We start from the raw sequence: 10,528 nt of genomic DNA, 5'->3' as shown, positions 1-10,528 counted from the left end.
ATAATTACATATATATTTGGACATAATTTTCAGTTTTCCAAATTGAAGTTAGATAGACTAGACATAATTTAAACATAATTTTGTTAATTTTCCAAATTCAAAGTAGATAGACTGGACATAAGCACCACTTGTGGAATTAGAGGAATGTTAGGAAATTAGGACAAATAATACTTTACTAAAATTTAGAAAGTTCCTAAATAGTATGATATGAAAATTGTGACAGATTTGTCAAAATAATACTAGGATGCCAGAGGGGGGAAGCTAGGTGGCTCAGTGGATAAACTGACAGTCCAAGTCAGAAAGACTCATTTGAGTTCAAATCTGGCCTCAGATTCTGGGCATGTCACTTAAGCCTTTTGAGCTGAAGGAAATAGTATCTTTTGCCAAGAAAATAACAAACGGGGTCATGAAGAGCTGAATATGTCTGAACAAAAGATGGTAGAAGAATTCTACTTAAAAATTTATTTACAAATCTGAAAATGCATAATTATGATTGCACATTTATCTTAGGCCCTATGATACCTCCAGTACCTCTCTTTTGTTTATATTGATCATACAAAATTTTTAGTTATATTGTTCAAATTTAATTGTCCTTTACATAGCAGTGGGGTAGTAATGTATTTACTCCATCGATTATAAACATAAAAGTTTCATGTTAAATGAATAGTAGTGAGCTTTGGTGGTAAAGCATTCTGAATTTTAACTTTTTGATGAGGCTACATTTAATTTTGATTTTATGTGCAGCTTGAAAAATCTCTTTGGGATGAGGGGCAAGGAGAGAGAGTAACATCTATATAGTGGGCACTTAGAGATCATTCTTCCACTTACAGATACCATTCTTCTGGATCATATTTAATTGGGTTCTAGAATTGTTGGAATGATTTAAGATATGACCAAAATGACATTTAGACATTTTGATGCTCTCACTGCTGCTTTAGATTCATATACTTGACAGTTTCAAAGGTCTTCTTTCTTTTTAATGATGATTTGTCTAACTAAAGCTGCTACATCTGGTCTGATGGCTTCCAAGGATTCCTCAGGTCTCCAGAACTTCACAACTTTACCCTCAGGATTGACAAGATATTTCCAAAAATTCCATCTTGGCTCCTTCTTTGATGAATCTAAAAAAAATGAGTAGACAAATTAACATTAAATTTCAGTGTAATTCAAAATCTTAAACTTAATTTCGGGCACTATCGCTCCTGAATTCATTTCAACTCAACAAACCTCTGTAAGATATTGTGCTGGGTGCTGTGAATACAATCACAAAAGTGTCCCTAGCCCAAGGAGTTTACATTCTGAGTGATATAAAACAAGTAAATATAGGATAATCAGAAGACAGAGCCCTAACAACTAAATACTGCTTAAATGAGGATTTAGGAATCAGTTTCCTGAATCTGTAATGTTAGTCAAACCCTTTTAGGAAAAAGTTGATGTACTAAATACTAACGATTTTCTACAGATCTGTTGGGGATGGTGTGAAATAGTTAATTTTGGAAGAATGTTAAATAGAAACTTAGCTTGTTCATTTAATTTTAATGGGTAAAATAACTAGGTGACTGTGGTTTAATTTGTATTTAGTATATAGTTACTTGAAATGTTAAAGAACATAATAGCTACAAAAGCTGAGGAATTAACATGAACCTTAAGGTAGGTTTAAGGTAGGAAAGGAATTTTTGCCTTTTAATGCCATTTTATGTCATTTGATGTGCAATTTAAATTTATGGATGCAGATCATTTGGACACACCTGCTTGACTGATTTAAAGAAAGATGCAACATTTAAAGAAACATTTCTAACTATAGAAGAAAATTTCGAGGAATGGAAATTCCACAATGTAGGTTTCAAAGCATGTAACAATTTATGGCAAAAAAGTTTTCATTATACAAGGAGATGAGAGTTAAAACGCTGCTTTATCTAGGTCCACCCTGTTCAAAACTTTAAAAAGACCTAATTCACTTGCATTTGAAGTTTTTATACTTTAGTCCCAATATATTGCTTGGCTTCAAAGCAAACCTAGAATCAACATAGCTTTGTAAATTTTGACTTGTTGAGCAATGGGATTTCAGATATTAACAGGAAGTGGGCTATTATTGTAATTCTAACATAGAGGACTGATTTTAAGATTTGGGTTGTGAATGAAGATTATTGAGCTGCAAATAAAATGAATACTGAATTTTTAAAGTATTAGGTGAATATAGCAAAAAAACAAAACAAAGCAAAAATAGCATCTGATTAAAAATTTCCCATTTATTCCCTCCTTTCTATTGCCATTACCTGTCTCTCTTCCACTGAATATAGTTTACAAACTGAGACCAGATTAATATGAGACATTTCCATGATTTCAATAGTTAATTATCTATGGAATAAAATCCCCAACTTTCTGTTTCAACTTTTAATACTTCTCATGCACTTGATGTTCAGAAAAGCGGAACTATTCCATAATTCCTCAAAGAAATCCTATCTTTGACTCTGGGTCTTTTTCTCCTTAGCTTGTCCTAGAATAGTTATTGGAATTCCATTTATCCTTTAATTAAAGTCTAGTTATTTCAAATGTTTATGAAGCTTGTCTTGATCCCCCAGACCTGATGTAACTGTTTCCTTTTCTATGACTTCCACAATACATTGTTTTAAATCTTTTAATGCTTCACACCTTTAGCTTTCTATTTAGTTTCAATTTAAGGAGAACATGTATTATGTGCCTGCTACATGTTAGATCCTATCCTAACTGGAGTGATCAAAAGATAAAATTGCATGGCACTCAGTCCATGTGCTTCAAGAGCTCATAATCTTGCAGGGGAGAGGTCATATATACATAACTGATAGAAATTAGTACAAGGAATGGTCCAGAAGATGCAGTGATCCAATGAGGGATGTGAATATGGGGAAATCGAGTATTTGGGGAAACTTCTGCAAGTAGTAGTGCCTAAGGTGGGCCCGAAGGATTTCCATAGGAAGAGATTAGGGAGAGGAGGGGAGAGCAGGGTGAGAAGAGGGGAAAGGAGCAGGCAATCTGGCTAAGCTAGTTTGTGAAGCTTGGAACCAAGGACCGCAAGGGAGGCTGGAGTTGGGCTGGAGGAGGGGGAAGCTCCGAATGTGCAGCTCAAGAATGTGTGTCTAGGGAGGACAAAAGTATGAAAGTAGTGTGCCTGTTGGCTTTGGGAGAGAAGGGATAAATGCTTTTATAGTGAGCCTGAGGGGCATGTCCAGATGTGAGATGTCCAGGATTGAGTGGAAAGTGGACACTTAGGATCCATCTTTGTGGGGGTGATGAGAAGCCTAGAAGTACATGGGTGGAAGTCCCAAGTTTTTGGGAGAAAGCAAGCAAAAGACATGGAAGAAACAACTAGAAGATCACAGTGCTAATGGAAAATATTATCAGAGAGGGCAGTCAGTAGCTTTTCTGCTTCTTGAAAGCAAGGATAATTTGTGGTTCTTAAATCTAAAATGCCTATGGTGCTTTGCATGGAATGAAAAAAATCAAATGTTAGATTTGAGTCCAGGCACTCCTTGCCTGGACTGTGGCAGTACTTCCTAATTGGTCTTCCCAGAAGAATGTAGCTCCTGGAGGGAAAAGACTTTTATTTTTGTAGCAGTTAGCACAGTGCCCCTCACAAAGGGCAGAAAAAAATGCTTAGACATTGTACCCATATAGTTTGCGAGCTACAACCAGTAATAAGTGCTCCTACTGGCCCCTTTGTCTACACTGCTACATAGTCATTATGTTTATTTTTCAGGATATCAGGTCTTAACCTGATAATTTTTCCCAGCTGCTTCATATAATACAATTAAAAGGGATACATATTCACTATGGAAGAGTATAAAGAACTTTTGATTCATAACATGTATCAATGGTGCTTAAAATCACAAGCATCCATACTGAATATGTTATGATATAGGACTGAGTAATTCAAGGATGAAAGCTATTTTACTTTGGAGTTAGCAAGCTTTTGAAGATAGCCAAACAGGTTTTTGTAGCTGGCAGGAAAATTAACAAGTTTCCTTTTTCATCAATATTATTTAGGGATGTAGAACAATTGGGTATTTCCCTATTTGGTGAAGCTATGCTAATAAGAATTTGCAAGGTGAAATCTTTCATGAAATAAGTTGATAGCGATGGCAATGCTTCTGAATTAAAAACTGCAATTTAATTGGATCAGATCTTGTATTAGTGTAACAAAACTTGCTAAGTCTCCACTAAAGACTTAAAAGTGCCTCACCATGGCATGGAGTAAGTGAATAAATGCTGAATAAACATAAGTAAATTATGCTATGAAGAATTTGCAAGGTGAGATAAACGAAATATATTTCATAAGTATGTTTCATTAAAAAGTTTGCCAATAACTATACAAATTGTAAAGGAACCTACTAAGTTGAGATTGAACCGTGATTTTGTCTTAAGATCCAGTAGAATTAAAACTGGAGGTTACTTTCTGGGTCATCAGATAGTGAATTTAAGAAACCATGGCAATTCATGAATACTGTCTACTAACGTATGGAAGCATCTATATTTGTCAACAGAGTAAATTACATAAATGAAGTCAAGGATTTTTAAAATATTTATATGAACTCACATTTAAATAGCGCTTTACTGTTTACAAAGTGCTTTTACGGTTTGCAAAGCACATAAGATGAGATGATTGTTTTTGTAAGACTTTGTTAATGAAACATTTCTGAAATGAAAAACAGAAAATTAAGGTCTGGGAGCGCAGGGGTTTAATCTCAAAAATGAAAGGCAATTAGAAAACGTAACACAAGTGAAGATATTTACCAATAAGGAATCTAAATGCAGGTTCTCCTTCAGATCCTAGAATCTTAATCTTGTGGAAAATGGGGAAGGTTACGCCATAGTTGGATTTTACAAAAGCTTCTATTTCGTGACTGGGGCGGGGCTCGGATTCTCCAAACTGATTGCACGGGAAAGCCAAGACGTTGAAGTGGAACGATCCAAACTCTCGGTGCAGCTCCTGCAGCGCTAAGTAATTTCTGTCTGTGTGCTGGCAGTTACTGGCCACGTTTACAATCAGTGAAGCCTCCGGGAAAAAGAGAAATGCAACCACAGAGTGAAGTCTAGATTTTTACAGAAAGTGCAGGATCGGGGAGAAAAACAATCTCGGAGATTACAGCATCGGACAAAGAAGTTTCTTTCTGGGTTACATTTCTAAGTACATTTTTATAAAAGAGAGCAGTGGCACAATTATTGATAGTAAGACAACTGGGAGTGCAAAAAGGAGAAATGTTTAAAGTTTTTAGTGATAGAAGTAAAAGTTGTATCTGCATTTTCACGTAATAACTTGGGTTTTTAACCAGCTGCATTCCCATTTCCATCCCCACTCCCATCACCATCCCTTCCCCCTCCCCCAGTTATTCTCTTAAATGATCCAGAGCATTAACACAAAGCTTAGCTTTTAGAAAATTAAAAAAACAAACAAACAAACAAAAAACCAAACTTGAATTGGCTTGTGATATTGAAACCTTAATTTAGGGGTTAAGTGACGTGTCCTAATAGTTCCCCCTGGGATAACGCCTCAAGCTCTATGTAGGCAGAGGTGATTTAAATTCATGGATCCCTCTAACCAAGCCCTATTACAGAGTATAAGGTTGATTCTACAAAGCAGGGAGAGAGGAGGAGCATTGGGAAAGGCACACAAAAGAACATCACAAGATGCAACTTACTTTGCCTCTGTACTTCTCCAAAGAAACAGTCCTTCCCTTTGAATCCTTCACTTCAAAAGAATAGAAGTCTTTGATTTTAGGCTTTAGGTACCTCAGCTGCAGCAGGAACAAGGTTACCGAGCACAGAACCATAGACAACAACACGGCAATCAGCCTGGCCTTGGGGATGGAGCATTTCAGCGGAGTCGCTGCGAGAGGCTCCATTTTGGAGGCTTCCCGGGGCAGTCTCGCCAGGCCTGGAGTTGGAGGAGGAGCCGAAAGCCGGGGCCGGGAAGGGCCAGCCGGGTCTTATGTCATCCTGGGAGAAGCGAAGGCTCCGGAGCGCGCCCCGGCCCGGAGGGCGCCGAAGGATGCTGCTGGCCCGGCGGCGGGCTCCGCGGACCGGGGGGCTTCGGGGGGGACACGGGGGGAAGTCTGGCGGCAAACTACTGGAATCCAACTTTTTAAATCGTCCCCCTCGCCCTTAAAAGAAGTCAGAAAACGTGGTCAGTAGATGGCGCTGCAGCCGCTCGAAGGGACCGCTAGAAAAGCTGCAATCACGCCAGACGTTGTAGCTGGAACCCGGGGGTCCCCGGGGGCCGCCCGGCGCACCCCCTCATTTATTTGGGGATAGGTTGGATTCAAGTCCTAGAATTTAGGGGGGGAAAGACAGGATGCTGATAAAACAACCAGAAAACACATCCCCTCCCCAAACATATACATATATATATATATATATATATATATATATATATATATATATATATATATATAACATTACTTGCCTTCACAAGGAGGATGAAGAGAAAAAATTTGGAGTTAAATAGTTTTAAAAACCTGTTAAAATTGTTTTTACATGTAACCGGAAAAATCTTAGAGAAAAAATGACGGGGATCTTCTCAGTCTAAGCTTATCGTAAAAGAGCCGTGATTCATTCCCCAGGAATTGAGCAGATGAGCAGATTTTAGGGAAAGCCTTTGTGCCTGCTTGAGTTTTATGCTTCTCCTTACCAAGGTTTATAGGAAACAGGCCGCCACACTATGGGGTGGGGGGCAGAGATGAGGGCTCAGGACAACCAAAGACCTTCTGACATTCCCCAATTTATAATGTACTCTTGACCTGCCTAGGAAAGGTGACGGGCTGCATGCCATGAATGGATATTTTTATGTGGTTCAGGGGTCAGTTTGAGCTGAGCAGGGGAGGATGCATGTATTTAGAAAAAGGAACAAAACTCTAATGATGAGAATGTAAAGGAGGAATGAGACAAGTATTTACTGAATGGCTACTACTAAACTGTCCAAATCATCCTTGAGATTAGGTAAAATTTTGAAAGGCAAATGTATCTTTGGGTTGTACCCTCCCACCCTGTATGCTTCCCTATTTCATTGTACCCTCCCCGCCTACCCTACCTGCTCACTCATGATGCTAATGCAGACAGCAGCATCTTCAGTGTAGTTCTGTGGTCCCTGAATCTTGTGGCAAGCATTAGATCAGTGGTGTCAAGCTCCAAGACATCCGGGGTTTTAGGATCCCTGCTGCTGCATGACGTAGAAAAACCATAAGTTAACATCATTGGTGTTTGTCCTTTGTGGTTGAGGACCAAGGACAACACAAGGGTGACAGCTGGTCCTGCCAGTGATTTGGACCTGAGTGAAGCAGAACAAAGCTCCTCCAAAGTCCAGAGGGAAGGGCAAGATTTTTCCTCCTCCTCCTTTTCAGAAAGCTGGAATGATTTATTTTTTGTCCTGCCCAGTTTTTGTTTTTAATTTCCTAAAATATAACCCCGAAAAGGCAGGCTTACAAGTTAATATTGCTTATATTACATATTTTATATGTTTTGTTAAATATTTCCCACTTAAATTTTAATATTGTACTTAGGAGTGTTGGACCATTGGGACATGCTTGACATTTCTATTCTAGATTGGTCTTTTTCCCCTTCTCTGAGTCAAAAACTGACAGTGTTGTGTCCTATTCCTTTAGCACCTTGCAAGTGACTGTTATGTGGATCCTTGATGACACCATACATGAACCCTTCATCAATAGATATATATGTTTTTCCACTCAAGGGAATTTGCATTTTATAAAAAGGAATGATGAGAATTTCACATTCTTCCTCTATTGAATTCTTGTTGGGTAGGTGAAGCTTAACCGTTGACTTTTGTAGGCCAATTGTGCACATATTTTTGCATAAGAAGACTTCAAAGAAGAGAAAATAAAATCATTTAGGTAACTGCCAACCCTACCAGCTAGCCTCTGTAAGGATCCCTGAAAATGGGAAGGAGGGAAGGACAGACATTTTGTTGGCCTGGTGACAGCTCTAGCTTGAATTGTTCTTAATGGTTGCACCTATGGATGTGATACTTTAGTGACTCCTCTCTCTCTTTTTATGTCTAGGCAGAGGGAAATTCTTCAGATCTTGCTATTGTACCATTAGAAGTAGAATAGAGGTAGCAGTACACAACTGGTTTTTAAGAGAGAGGTATTCAGGCATGGTAAGGTCAAAATATCTTCTACAGTTTGCAATCCAAAATATTTTTGATGCTCAGAAATGTTCTGAAATTTAGGAGCTATCTTAGTTTCAAATATACCATTTATCAGAATTGTCATATAAAGTTACAGGCAAAGAGGTTAGTGCATTTTACATGGGTGATTAGTAAAGGGCAGAGGTTCTTAACCTTGGATCATGACCCCCTTCCTGCCCCCAAGAAGCTCATGAACCTTGGAAGGAAAAGATTGCTTCTTTATTTCAATATAATTTTCTATTGTAATCCTAAAGATTTATTTTTTGTAGTTAAAAATATTCTTCTGTGATGGGGTCCATAAGTTTCATTAAGCTGTCAAAGAGATATCATGACTCAAAAAAGATTAAGAGCTCCTAATAAAAGTTTGAGCTTTAAAAAGTGATAGGGACAGACTGGGGTTGGATATGGAGACTCAGAGAGGGTCAAACATAGAGACTCTTGGTTTTGCATGGGTTTGGGAAGAGGCCCATCATCTTTGCCTCAACACCTGGGATCTGTGAACATATGATTAAAAAAACATTTTATCAACGATTAAAAAACAATTATATTAATAATTATGAAATTAATTTTTAAAATAATTGGCTTCGAATCCTATGTCTTTTATTCATTTAAAAGCATTATTCTGAGAAGAGAAGAATCCATGTAGAGATTTCACCAAGTTCCTGAAGAGGTCCATGACACAAAACAGATGAGGACCTTTGGTTCCACAGTATATCTAGGAGCCAGAATCAAATTGACATATAGGAAGAGAGGCCTCAACAAGAGAATATAGGAGATCCAGTTGTGTAGTCTGATTTTAGCTTCAAAAGAAGTCCGCAGGACCAGCTCTAAAGGGCTGTTTCATGCACTTTCTGAAGAATGACTCCAACCTATCCTTTCAATGATACTGTGTTGTGCGAAATTTTAAGTCAAGAATTAGGACAAAACCCCCAGACAGTCCTCTGGAAAGGGAAGAAGAATTTTCTTTTTTTTTTTTTTTTTTTTTTTTGTAGGATTTGTATGTAAAACCTTCACAGGTTTCACAGGTTAAATTAATTTTTTCCTCCATATGATGTCTTATAAGTTGGAGTTCTTTCAGGAAAAGCCAAGTGACCTTTAAGATATACGAACCAGATTCTACTGGTCTTATGATAAATCCTGATTTGAGGCAAAACGAGAAGTAGAGACTATTTTTGAGAGACCCCCAATGCAAACTCAACATATTGTGTTGGTCTGGGGCCCAAAAGGTATAGCTCATTCATTTGTTTGTGTGTGTGTGTGTGTGTGTGTGTGTGTGTGTATCTTCTGATGACCAATATGAACTACACATTTAAAGGCAATCTATACAATATACTCATTAAAGATGTTTATTGCTGTTATGGACAATATTCATAGCAGAGCACAAAAAGAAGAGGAATTACCTATAGAAGGTGAAGTCCTCCAGGTACTATTGCTTACAGACCAATGGACATTAATTGTTTCACACTCTAAGCTATTCTAAAGTTGCCCTAATGAGATGCACAATCCTTAAACAGTCTACACAGGAAAAACCAAGTGGTTGAAGAATAATAGCTCAGGGGTCTACTTATTATACATTTTGGATGGACACTGAAAATGGACTGGAGGATCAGAATTGAATAGGAGGAGAAGAGCTGATTAGATTTTGTTTTAGAAAATGCACAGTGCTGCCATTGATCTCAGATTGCTTTCTGAAACAAAAACCCATCTTTTTAATACAATTAGTTTTCTGGAAATGCTATGTAGCTAGGAATCAGGTAACATTTTATTCTCAGGAATTGAAATTGCAAGTCATCCAAAAGGCAATGGAGGGAAATATGCTGGGAATAAATAAATTACAACATATTGCCAATGAAATCTTGTATATTAGAAATGACTTTAAAAAAAATCCAAGAAAAGTGTGATTGGAAATGAGAGAAGGTCAATTATGTAGCTAGAATTGAGGGTTTATGATGGAGAGCTCAGGACCTTTACTGGTACCTACAGAATGCTAAGGAACATAGAGTAAGACCTCTGGGCCATCGGTTAAATTCTCTTTGAAGGAGTCATAAGAGAACATGGAACAAGAGCCACACAAGATGAGAAATTGTGGGTGTGTTCCAATCTGTACTTTGGCAAAAGCACTCAAACTGATGAGATCATAGATTTACTAAAGCCAAAATTTAATAACAAATCTTAGTTAATTCACTTTTTGATACATGGAGATAAACCAAATAACATAAACTAGAGAAAGAACAAAAAAATCTCTAAGAACAAAATGTATGTGTAGTATGTCACTTCTGGACTGTGATAAGTTGCTTTAACTCTTTATCTCAGTTTCTCAAAGCATTAGTGTTTATAATCCACATCTACATC

The 10,528-nt window shown here is 37.6% G+C and overlaps 1 protein-coding gene across 2 annotated transcripts; it reads right to left on the bottom strand.

Annotated features, from left to right (window-relative positions):
* Positions 1–441: 441 nt before the first annotated feature.
* Positions 442–6,222, bottom strand: GPX8 (glutathione peroxidase 8 (putative)). Of its 2 annotated transcripts, XM_003762753.4 has the most exons (3): positions 5,676–6,178; positions 4,771–5,032; positions 442–1,121 (listed from the first exon to the last, which is right to left on the bottom strand). In XM_003762753.4, the coding sequence occupies exons 1-3, from the start codon at positions 5,877–5,879 to the stop codon at positions 958–960; spliced, it is 630 nt and encodes a 209-aa protein (XP_003762801.1). In that variant the 5' UTR covers positions 5,880–6,178; the 3' UTR covers positions 442–957. The 2 variants fall into 2 exon arrangements, with proteins under 2 accessions (XP_003762801.1, XP_012399360.1); XM_012543906.3 differs by lacking the exon at positions 4,771–5,032 and having other exon boundaries at positions 926–1,121; positions 5,676–6,222.
* Between the last annotated feature and the right edge of the window lie 4,306 nt (positions 6,223–10,528).

Source organism: Sarcophilus harrisii, chromosome 1 (genome assembly GCF_902635505.1).
Source record: "Sarcophilus harrisii chromosome 1, mSarHar1.11, whole genome shotgun sequence".
Lineage (NCBI taxonomy): Eukaryota > Metazoa > Chordata > Mammalia > Dasyuromorphia > Dasyuridae > Sarcophilus > Sarcophilus harrisii.
The sequence above is the reverse complement of the archived record's forward strand: the minus strand, read 5'-3'. Positions and strand labels throughout refer to the sequence as shown.